Source organism: Sander vitreus, chromosome 11, assembly GCF_031162955.1.
Source record: "Sander vitreus isolate 19-12246 chromosome 11, sanVit1, whole genome shotgun sequence".
Taxonomy (NCBI): Eukaryota; Metazoa; Chordata; class Actinopteri; order Perciformes; family Percidae; genus Sander; species Sander vitreus.
Window position 1 is genome coordinate 20,903,999 of NC_135865.1, and position 11,822 is coordinate 20,915,820.

The following is an 11,822-nucleotide window of genomic DNA, read 5'->3' on the forward strand; positions in this document are numbered from 1 at the left end:
AGCAAACCTGGTGAAGCAGGTTCACTTATCATTTCAAGATAAGAAACCCTCTGCTTATCTTTATTCATATTATCCATAACAAACAGACTCTTTCCGCATGCATGTCTGAGGCGCAAATCTAAAACAATGGTGGTAAACATTGTTTCATTAGCTAAGTAGGAGTAACAGCTAAACTACATAAAGCTGGTAATGTTTATTAGCTTTAGTTAGCTTGTTACCATGTGAGTAATGTTAGCTCTCCATTAGCAGGTGAGCCAGTAAAGCTATTAGTTTAACGGTCTGTTTTAATTAGTTGCACTATAACGTTAATATTCGATGGGGCCAATTAATGCAGCTAGTTAGCAACGTTAGATTACTGACGGCTTTTACGGTTACAGTTTAGCATTGGGAGTTATGCAGGTGTCAGGCCTCCATACATCAACTTATCAATCGATCAATCAATCAATCAGGTCGAATACATTATTACCAACGAAAAGCAAGATAACAGTGAAACGTTATGTAGCCAACTATCGTTAGCTAATTAGCTAACAAAACTTAGCTAAATACTGAGTTTACGCTTACGTTAGCTAACGTTACTTACGCATCGATAGTCTTCTGAATCTGTATTAAAAAATACGCAGCGTGAATCGTTACTCATTGCCTCTGGGTTTTGACTGTTCATGTTTGAGTCACTATGACTTTTGATAATTTTGCTTTAATGTGTTTTTGTTTTGCTGGAGCTTTTGCTTGTAGCCTACTTCCGGTTTCTACCGTGCGCACAAAGGGACATACAGCACCAATGACAGTGCTGAGTCAAGTGTCAACGAACGGACAAGTTTAGGACACAATCACTGTGTTTACAACTTAATTAGGATCTCATTATTACAAACAGTAACAGAAAACCTCAGGAAGACATTCAATGATAGCCTCTGTTATTCACCTAAGATTAATGAAAAGGTTATCTCAATGACTAAACCTGAGAAAAATATTTTTTTTAAAGATGTTTGAGGATCTCTTTGTTCGTTTTGTTTGCTCTCTTTGTTAGACTTTATCTGGATAACAGAGTTTGTAAGTTTCAAATTTCTCTGAAAAGAGACAGACAGGACAATATTAAAACCAATAGTCATTTTATTAGGTTTTTGGTCATTTTACGTAGGCCTATTGAGTGAATAAAAATCAGAAAATTAAAAAAATGTTAGAATGGATCATACATTTTTGACATAGCAATATTGTTTGCTAGCATCTATTGTGAATACATCTTACATAATAGAATATATCAGGTTTCGGTTACCCGTATAGGTACATTTGTTGCGCAGTTAAAAAGCGAAGGGCATCCATGCCATAGAGTTTCAGACACCACAGACAACATATAATGGAACAGTAAATAACAATACAATGGGACAATTAATTAAATGCTTAATGCCCCAGTGCTAATCAAGATGCTATATATAAATATCAATGAAAACACTTAAAACTGACCACCATAAAATCTTAAAACCAATGAATCAATAACTAACATATAGGCTTACACAATTACAGGCTGTGCAATTTTTCTTACAGCTTGTTAATCAGGGTGATTGTCGCTGGAACAAAGCTGTTTTTATATAATACAGTTGTACCCCAAAAATGGGTATTTTGAAGTATAGCTGAATGACATTAGACCATTTAATGTCATCTATTCGCTGTAGTGTTATGTGTCCACTATGGCATGCATATTAAGATCTATTAAAGTAACCTCTGCTATTGTCTTTCAACTAAAAAGAGGCAAATTAACAGTATCAATTAGACATTTTTGCATGTGCTCTTCTTATTGTATGGGGTTTAATGCACAATTTGTGGGTGTGAGTCTGGGTGTGTATGAGAGAGTGAAAGAATGAAACTGGAAAGTGGGTGTGTTGCAGCCTAATGACCTATTGTGACACTGAAACCCCAGCTGCACCTATTTCCCTCGGTGGCCTTTGAGGCTGGCGCTGACAGTTAGTCAAACATAGGGAGAAATGTTAGTTTTTTCCACTGGCAATATAAAACAACACATCTTTCTTCAAAATATATATACATTTCAAAATAAAAAGCAAACTTAATTGATTCCAGTACATACTTGTAATTGCCATCCCCAGACTGCAACATAATTTACAGTTAACGTTTTTACTGTTTCGTTCTATGATGACAGCTACTGCAGTGTATTCTGGGACATATTTACTTGGCACAAAAAAATATGCCTCAATTAAATTGCCTCATACATGTTACATTATTGAACAAACAACAGTGCAAGGTGTTGTCACTTGAAGCTTGTAGCAACATTCCTCAACCTGCAGGTAATTTTGAATGCACTTCTCCCTTTTAACACATTTAACATTGCTGGTGGCTAAGTGGAAACTGAATCTGAACCCTATGAGGTGTATTACTACGAATGCCAATAATACCGCAGTGTCATAAGCTGTTGTTGTTGTTCAAACACAAATGATAATATGTTTTAGGTGCAGTGATTAAACAATAAAACTCTTGAACAGCATCCACTTTACAAGAGGAGGACAACAGTTGAGACTTTGCAGTGTTTACATGCTGTTCCTGAACATCTGTTTTCTAATCTAAGGGGAAAGAACTGAAGACACTCTCAAGAAGATACGCAGAAAATAACGTTTCTGTCCTGATACTTTATGTTTTGTCTAACTTTGGTCAGTTTATACTATTTACCTCTGCCCTTTCAAATTTCTGAATTGCTGGCCAAGTCTCAGATTTTTTTCAGCATTTAAAAGTAAAACGTCCTTGGTGCTGAAGAAAACATAGTTCATTTTCAATAATATGTGTATGCTTTATACTCAGTAGATGTTCTATACCACACAGACTTTACAAAAAATGCTTTTTGACAAAGCACGGAATATGTCAGGTATTCCCTGTACTAGTCTAACACTGCACATTGGAGAATAGGGATATATGCAGAAATGTATAAATTGGTCTTGGCCTGCTTATTAAAAAGTTTTTGTTGTCTGAATAGGCCAAATTCAGTTTGTGAAGTTGTGCTGTCTGTTCTGTAATGTTCTTAATGTCATAACTGCATTCATGAAAAACGTATACAAACAAATAAAGTCAGTTCATATAAAAGTTTATTTTAGAAACATCAGTAAAAATGGTGCAGAAGGTGCATACAAAAGCATAAAAGCATTTGCTTATTTTTGACAGATTGGCATGTCCAATAATCCAATGATAGTAGCAAATACATGACAGTACAGTAACAACAATGCATCTTGTGGAAACCCTCATTATTCTCTATGCAGAAGCATTATAGCAGTTGATTCTGGTTCATTGGTCATGTAGGGCAATGTGAGATCACAGGCAGCTATACAGTGCACATCTGCCTCCTTCCATGCAAGCACAATTTAAAGACACAGACACATCAGATTTGAAGGAACACTGGTCATACACAGACAAATGCATCTGAACACACTGACATCATCAGCAACACAAACAGGAAGCTAAATCTTTTGTCAGTATCCCCCTCAGAGGGGCGGTTCAGACGACAGGTCCTGTAGTTCATGCAGTCCACTTTTTCTCCGACTTTGAAATAACATTTGGCTCTTAAACAATACAGTGCGAGGTAATAAATTATACATTAAATAAAGGTTTTAAATATGTTTCATCTGCGTATCACAGGAGCTAAATGAATGATGTGTACAAAACTTTGGAGTGCAAAACATAGGTTTGGTTTAAGTACACAAATGCATTCATCATGATCAACACATCTACAGTCAATAATACCACAGAGTAGACCAACACCGTGCAGGCCTAAAGAGAGAAATAGGCTAAGCAACCTTTTTTTTCTCTATCATTCAAATGTTTGTCCACAAATTTCATCAGTAGTAACAGCAGCAGCAAAAAAAAAAAGACCAGTTGAGAGAAGTCAGTTCAGCCAGTGCAATAAAAAAAATCAGGGCTTTCAGTTTCTGTAGGCTCCGATCTTAATGGCCCCATCCTCCAATCTCCTGGTTGTAGCGCTTGGTGAGAGAGTTGGCCTGCAGTGTGAGCTTGGACAGCACCCCTTGCAGCCCGGTCAAGTGGTACTGGAACTGTTTCTGCAGATCGTCGTCCTCTTCCTCTTCCTCCTCGGATGATAATGATGCGGAGGAGGAGGACGAGGAGGTGGATGCGGACGAGTTCATGCGGGTGATCTTCATGCCCTCCTTGCGCCTCTCATCGGCTGCTGCGCACCTGACCCCCCACTCGATGTCCCTGCGGATGGACTTGAGCAGCTGGTAGTAGCTGTACATGTCCCCCTCGTCCTCGACTGATTTCAGGGAGCTCAACCCCCTGTCCTCTTCCAGCGGGACGTCCCGCAGCAGGCTGGGCACCATGACGGTCTGGTCCATGTTGTTGACGGCACCGATGAAGCGGTTCATGGCGTTGAAGAGGGAGTTTTTCTGGGCGCGGGTTTCTGGGGGCTGCATCATCATCTTCCTTTTTTTTCTGTAACAGAAATAAAGAAGATGCGAGTTTCTTGTCTTGTTTGTTTCTCTCCTGCTCTGGGAGTGTCCCGCTTTAATTCCGAGCCGATCGGCTTACAGGCGCGTCTGCGTGTCTGTAATGCTGCAGAGGGGATTGGCTGTCCTGTAAATCAGGCGAGTTGAGGTCCCCCCTTGATGAGTGTTTGAGCCCTTGTCGTAGTTTCTAGTTTGCGGGAGGAAGGATGCGCTTTTATACACATCCAGGTGGTTTCGTAATTTAAAGGCGGCCCCACAACCGGTTTGTCAGGTTCTCCCACTCCAGTTAACCAGACAGGCGACCTGAAATAGCACGCAGCAGAGGAGAGGTTTGACACTGTTTCTAAAAGAGGAGTGGCTTCAAATTGACAGCGAGTGGTGAATCCAACTCCACAGAGTGCAGATCTAAAACAATATATATATATATATATATATATATATATATATATATATATATATATATATATATATATATATATATAGAGTATACGGCTTTATATGCTTTATCACTCACTTTTTAACACCCCTCTCATCCCAAACTTAATGCTGTCCTATGAATCTTTGCTATGAGTTGTCTTCCGAAATGACTCATATTAGGCTACATCGACACATCCCACATTCTGTTCCGATGACATGTAGGGTGAGGCCGGGCCTGACCGAACAGGACCGGTGGTATGAATATTCATAACCAAGCCATCAGCCCACTGCTCGGGCCTACAGTACAGCCAATCAGATGGCCGTTTGGGTTCCCTCGGAGACGGGACAAGTCGATGTTGGACCAATGACGACAGCCATTGTTGACTCACTCACATATGGAAAACAGAGGCGCCACGTGGTCGAGCACCAAAGCTTTTAAATAATTATTGATTTCATTCCTAGACTGAATTTCAGTGTGTCGCCTACAATAGTTGAAGACGTATTCTATAAGTAAATTTACCAATAAATGAATGAATGTAAAAATACTCCATTACTAATTGAACTTATAAAAGTACAAAGGTAGCCTAGCCTATCAGCAAAATATAGCCTATCTAGGCCTACTTAACTATCAAAAGTAAACGTATTCCTTCTTGCAGACAGAATAGCCCTTGCTATATTAAGTGACCTAACTGATATATTATTAAATATGACATTATTAGATTGTAAATGCACCTATTTTTAAGCAGACTTTTTACTGACATAAATGGTTCAAGTGGAGTTTTGACCACAGTGGTTTCCAACCTCAGGGTCAGATCACTCCAAAGGGTCACAGGATAAATCTGAGGGATCAAAAGATGATACGGGGTAGGATGAAGAAAAAACTATTTTATATCTGAAAACTGTACTTAAATACAGCAGTTAGAAAATGTATATTATATATATATATATATATATATATATATATATATATATATATATATATATATAATATATATATTCCACCACTGGTCACACCTAAAACTGGGTTTAGTGTTTCCTTTGTTTAACACATCAACGTATTAAACTAACTATGAAAACATAGCAAGAATCCAGCATGTCCTAAATCGTGTAGTATGTAGTAAGTAATTGGTGCCACATCATGGGCATGCCCAAAAATTCTATCCTTATTGCAACTGTCCAATTTTAATGCAATTACAGTGATACAATGGGAAATAAAAATGTCATAAGAGTACAAGTTTACACTTTACTGAGTACCACGTCCACACTGAGATAAAAAGGAAAGTTCTCTGCGCTTCTGCAGACCACAACAATCCGGTGCAACCAAGGCAGGACAAAAACGGTATAAAGTAACAAAAAATAGCCGGTGCAACACAGATGTCTTCTTACTTGATAGTTTTATTACTTAAGGTGCAAAACAGTGACTAACATTTCGATGTAGAGCTACATCTTCATCAGAGTCCTTGGCGAGAATGGGCAATGAAGCCCTTAATAAGAATCATCAACAGGTGCGTAAGGGGGGCGTGTTAGCTGCCTGAAGATACACCCATCTCAACCAAGGTGTTACACTCAGTCATTAAAGGGCAAATTCCCACACACAGTTCAAAAGTAAATTAAAAAACATTCACAGGGACACTTTAGAAGGTCTAAAGTGTCCCTGTTGACTGGCTTATATAGGCCAAACAAAACATCAACTCAAACTAAGAATATCTGAACATAAGACAGCTATTCGTACCCAGAACTTAACATATGCCATGGCGAGGCATTATAAGCATGGCTCCCCTGCATCACTGAGGTTTTGGGGAATCGAGAAAATCATACCCCCATCCAGGGGTGGAGATATCATTAATAAACTTCTATGCAGGGAAGCGTTCTGGATACATACACTCGGCACTTTAGAACCTCTAGGTTTAAATGAAGAATTTAATTTAACTTGCTTTCTCTAAAGTCAAAATACGTTAAAGTATAGTATTTAAGATGAATATACTTTTATTTCCATTGTATTGTGAACATTTTATATTTGTTACGTATCAACATTGTTACCTATCAACATTGTTTTTTAATTCACTTTTGAACTGTGTGTGGGCATTTGCCCTTTAATGACTGACTGAGTGTAACACCTTGGTTGAGATGGGTGTATCTTCAGGCAGCTAACACGCCCCCCTTACGCACCTGTTGATGATTCTTATTAAGGGCTTCATTGCCCATTCTCTCCAAGGACTCTGATGAAGATGTAGCTCTACATCGAAACATTAGTCATTGTTTTGCACCTTAAGTAATAAAACTATCAAGTAAGAAGACATTTGTGTTGCAATGGCTATTTTTTGTTACTTTATACCACGTCCACACTATCAGTCCCAGCAGGAATATTACTGGCCTGTATTTCCCCTAAGGGTAACTTTAGTCTAAGCCAGTTACAGTACTGGCAAGCTTTTCAGATTACACTTTCAACCAAACTGTTGCACCAGCCAATTTCAAGAGGTGATGCTGGATAGCCAATTTCCCCTTGTACCTTTCTAACTATAGGCCTAGCTGCTGGTAAACAGGGGGGACTCACACACAGCCCCTGCAACAGAAATAGCCCACCATAAGCATTGCATGAATGTGCACTCATGGAAGTGCTCAGTTTGAAATTGGAGCTTTGGTAAACACTTCTTGTCAGATTGAAACTATAACAACATGTTTTTTACTGTGTGGCCATCAACAAAACATGTCTGACTGATTCATTGAATGTAATTTAAAATAGATCCACATACTTACAGGAATGATTGATTGATAGTCCATGCTCCAGTTTGTTCTAGATACAAGCAAATGAATCACTCTTTAAGAATTGTTGCTCAGCAAGAATGGAGAGAATGCGAACATGGACGGCAAAACCTGCTGGTTGAGTTTCGGTCTCACAGTTTCTGTCCCATCCTACTTCCGACTCCTCTCTGTTCTCTTTTTCTTTATTTTACCTCTGTAGTAATACCACACTGTGAAAATGCTCCATTAAAATCCCTCCTTTACAGATAATATTGTGTGAGCGTTATCTTACTTATATTTTATTTTAAATTATATCTTATTTATATTACCACTAATGGATTAATATGTAAGCAGTACTGTAACTGGTCGATGTGAGGCTATACTTTTGAATATTTTATATAGTGTTGGGTAGAGTAATCTATTGTATTTGATATGTTTAGATTTTTAGCGTCTTTATCTAAGTAACTCGAATCATAGCTGTCAAATAAATGTAGTCAAAGTAAAAAGTACAATATCTCTGTTGTGTATGTAGTGGAGTTAAAATATGAAGTGGGTCAAATTGAAATACCCAACTAAAGTATAGAAGTACCTCAGAGTTGTACTTAAGTACAGTTCTTAAATGTAGTTAGTTACAGTGGTGGAAGAAGTAGTCAAATCCTTTACTGAAGTCAAAGCAGCTAAGATAAAAGTAGTGAAAATACTCCATTACAAGTAAAAGTCCATCTTAAATTTTACTCAAGTGTAAGTATCAAAAGTAAAAGTACTTAAAATGCAGCAGAATGGTGCCTGTTAGAGTTACATTATTATAACTGATTTCATTGGATTATTATTACTGGTATGTAAACATGTACTCAGCATTTTTTTCCACACATATGGTTCTCATTTTACTGTAACTACTATTTTTATACTGTTGGGTTAGTATAATCTTCAACAATTCATCATATATTATAATTACTTAGTTTTGTATCTAAAATACTCTGCAAAGTAACTACAGCTGTCAGATAGATGTAAAAAGTACAATATTTTACTCTCAACTGTTGAGGAGTGTAATATAACAGCACAAAATTTAAATACTAAAGTAAAGTACCATGGAGTTGTACTTTGATAAAGTGGTTAGGTTAGTGCTATAATGTAATTCCCCACTCTTCACACATCCCCACAAATCTGCCTTGGAAGCAAAGCTATACACAAACACAAACTGACTAATCGTATTCCCCCTCTGAAAATAAACTGATCCCAGATCCAGTTAGAGGAAGAAAAAAAAGCGGGTCAGCAGAGCAAATGTACACCGCTGCTGAGTAGAAATCAGATAGGAACAGGAGCAGGTTTTTACTTTCTCAACAGGGCTGTCAATCATGGCCCCACCTCAATGGCTTCCACTCTATTCTCCCGTGAAAGGCCTTTCCACTTGTCAGAGGACGCACTGTGCCTGAAAGCAACAATGAAACCCGGATCAGTTTGGAAGGGTTTCTCGATTGTGTGTCATGTCAGAAGCTGAGCATCCACCGATTACGGCGGGTGTCATCATCATCCCACAAGGCTTCAAAGAGAGAGAGGAGGAAGTGGAGGAGGTGGTGGTGGTGGGGTGGGGTGGGGGGCTGCACTACATGAACAGGCAGCTAGAGTGGGAACTCTAGTACTTGTCATCACGACTGCATGTTACTAAGAAGTGTGAGGCATGTGTGAGTTCAGCAGGGACGCTGGAGGCGAAGCAGCAACAGCAATTAGAACAACAACAGCAACAACTCACATCACAAACAGATGGATGGAGTTTACTTCCTAATAAAGTAATATAGCAGGCCTGCTATATTTTAATATATTAGGAAGTAAATGAGGGGTTATCACTGTGCATTATAAGACAGTTGTTGTTGTTGTTGTTGTTGTTGTGTGTGTGTGTGTGTGTGTGTGTGTGTGTGTGTGTGTGTGTGTGTGTTTGAAAGAGAGAAAGCTTAAGTACTCCTGTACGTTTTTGAAAATGCAATTTATAATGAGATCATATTAAAGAAGTAAAGCAATTCATGTATAAGATTTCTAGTCTGATCAAATTGCCATTTGGAAACACATTTCTTTTATACTGAGCCACATGAGTCACTTAATGTTATTATTTGAAGCCACTAATCTTCACTAAAACATCTTCTTGATGAGCAGCAATCGATGTAGCACAGCGTGATTAAATGTGGCACTGAAATGGCCCTTTCCCTTTAAACAAACAACATCATGGTTCAGATTATTTATTGGTTCATCTCATCTTCTGGGTACTTTTTTTCTGGGAGTTTCGGAGATTTTAGCAACCTGCTGAAAAGTTTATATTGTTTGAGTATTGAATTGGTTAATTCCACTGTTTATAATTCCACTAGCTTATAACACTAGTCAGCCTCAGGTGCCCATATGAACGTTGAAATAGGTTAGCTACATTCCCACAGCTCTGTAACCAGCTCCTCATATCTTCTTGAGGCTAGCAGCTCAAGGCTACATTTACAGCTACTATGTATAAGCCTGAATCTCTAACTAAACTTTCAGCGATTAAGTTGCAATGTGGGTAATGGTAAAGGTGACAGGGAGGAAGATGAATGCATGAAATAAAAAAAAGTTTTTGTTTTTTATATTGTCCACTGGGGGAGCCCGACAATGTTATCAGGGGTGTCGGACTGGGGGTGTAAAGGGAACTGAGTACCCAGGGCCCTTATGTGACGAGGGCCCAAAAAGATGCTAGAATGAATAGCTGTGGATATGGGTTGGGGCCCATAGAGAATTACTTTCTACAGGGCCCAGAATTTTGTGCTACACCCCTGAATGTTATAGTGCATTGTTAAATCTGTGGAGTACTCTTTTAAGTTGCTGTGACTTTAGTTACATTTACCCGCCACTTTTATGTTTAAAATTAAGTAAATACCATTTTCTTTTAACTAGCTCAACAAAAAGATGTGAACATACAGTAGCCTACCTAACATAATACCTACATTTAGCCTACCATTGCTTTTTTCAAGGTAATTTGGTTTCTAGATATTTTAAATAGGCCTAGATTCATTTTAGTACGACCTTACTTTAAAACTGGCTCCAGACAAGCCAGCCCTCAAGTTCATAGGGACGCACAAACCTTTCCGCCATGATAAGTGATGGAGCCACCTAATTAATTTATGGTATATGGGACACATTTCAATCTTAGTTAGTCTTTCTTTATAGGCATTTCTTGCAAAAACACATGCTTGAAGTCAGAAATGAAGCTAAATTGTATTGTTAAAAATGTGTTTGCAACCAGACTTTTTCATGATAAGACAGGCTGCAGTTGAACGTGTCCGTGCGCTCTTGAGTCCAGGTTCGTGTGTGTCTGTGTGAGTAATAGCGCTTCCCAGTTGGATGCCTCCCTCTAGCCTATAACCGATTAAGTGTATTCGGGAGGCGGAGGCGCAGGGGGGATGGGGCGGAAGCCAGTGGCACGCACGCTCCATTAGCGGACCCACTGCCGCGCCGCTCTGCCGGTAATTTGCGTGACGAGATTGGAGCGAGTCGGTTAGCGCGATCTCCCCGAGTCCGCCTCTCTCTTCTCACCGCTTTTCCGGCTTTGTTTCCGATGCAGCCCGCAGCAGCGCAGGAGAACAAGCGGACAGAGAAAGACAGAGAATGTGTGTGTGTGTGTGTGTGTGTGTGTGTGTGTGTGTGTGTGTGTGTGTGTGTGTGTGGTGCTCTATTCCCCCCACACGCGGCTTTCCCTTTTTTCCCCTCCCTTCTCCACAGCTCCGTTTTCCGCTGATACCCAAGCGCCATCATGTGGAAAAGGATGGTACTTAGTACTTAGTTAGGTACTTAGTGATGTCATAAAGTAAAACAGCCTCGGGAAGTTCAGAGGAAAATATATACTTTTTTCTTCTTCTATTATGATTAAATATATTATAATAATAAAAAAAAAATGAATTGTTGCAAACAAATAATTCAAAAATAAATAAATATGCCTAGGCCTATATTTGATACGATGAGATTGAACATAATGGCAGAGAATGCAAAATCAATTTATCTAAAGTAAAAAGTGACATTTGTTTTGGCCTGAAACTTTGTCAAAAGTATATAAAAGTCTTTTATTTTGGTAAAAGAAAAATGTGGTTCCTATGTCTTCACACAGGCTGCAGAAGGCGTTGCTTTGTCTTCACTTCTTGTTGGCAGAACTGACTGTTTTCTCTGATACTGTGACTCAGTATCAGTTTGTATGTGTAT

General features: G+C 38.9%; 2 protein-coding genes across 5 annotated transcripts in view; both read right to left on the reverse strand.

The window, feature by feature from the left end:
• Nucleotides 1-747, reverse strand: part of LOC144525441 (cyclic AMP receptor-like protein A) — a 45,167-nt gene extending 44,420 nt beyond the window's left edge. For 3 of the 4 annotated variants that reach the window (XM_078262263.1, XM_078262265.1, XM_078262262.1), the window contains exon 1: nucleotides 581-747. In XM_078262263.1, the coding sequence (XP_078118389.1) occupies nucleotides 581-661 (81 nt within the window). In that variant the 5' untranslated portion in view covers nucleotides 662-747. The remainder of the gene's footprint in view (nucleotides 1-580) is intronic. The other variant, XM_078262264.1, reaches the window with a different exon arrangement.
• A 2,318-nt stretch (nucleotides 748-3,065) lies between these two features.
• Nucleotides 3,066-4,652, reverse strand: LOC144525442 (mid1-interacting protein 1A-like). Its single transcript, XM_078262266.1, has one exon. The coding sequence runs from the start codon at nucleotides 4,425-4,427 to the stop codon at nucleotides 3,936-3,938; it is 492 nt and encodes a 163-aa protein (XP_078118392.1). The 5' UTR covers nucleotides 4,428-4,652; the 3' UTR covers nucleotides 3,066-3,935.
• Nucleotides 4,653-11,822: the final 7,170 nt, after the last annotated feature.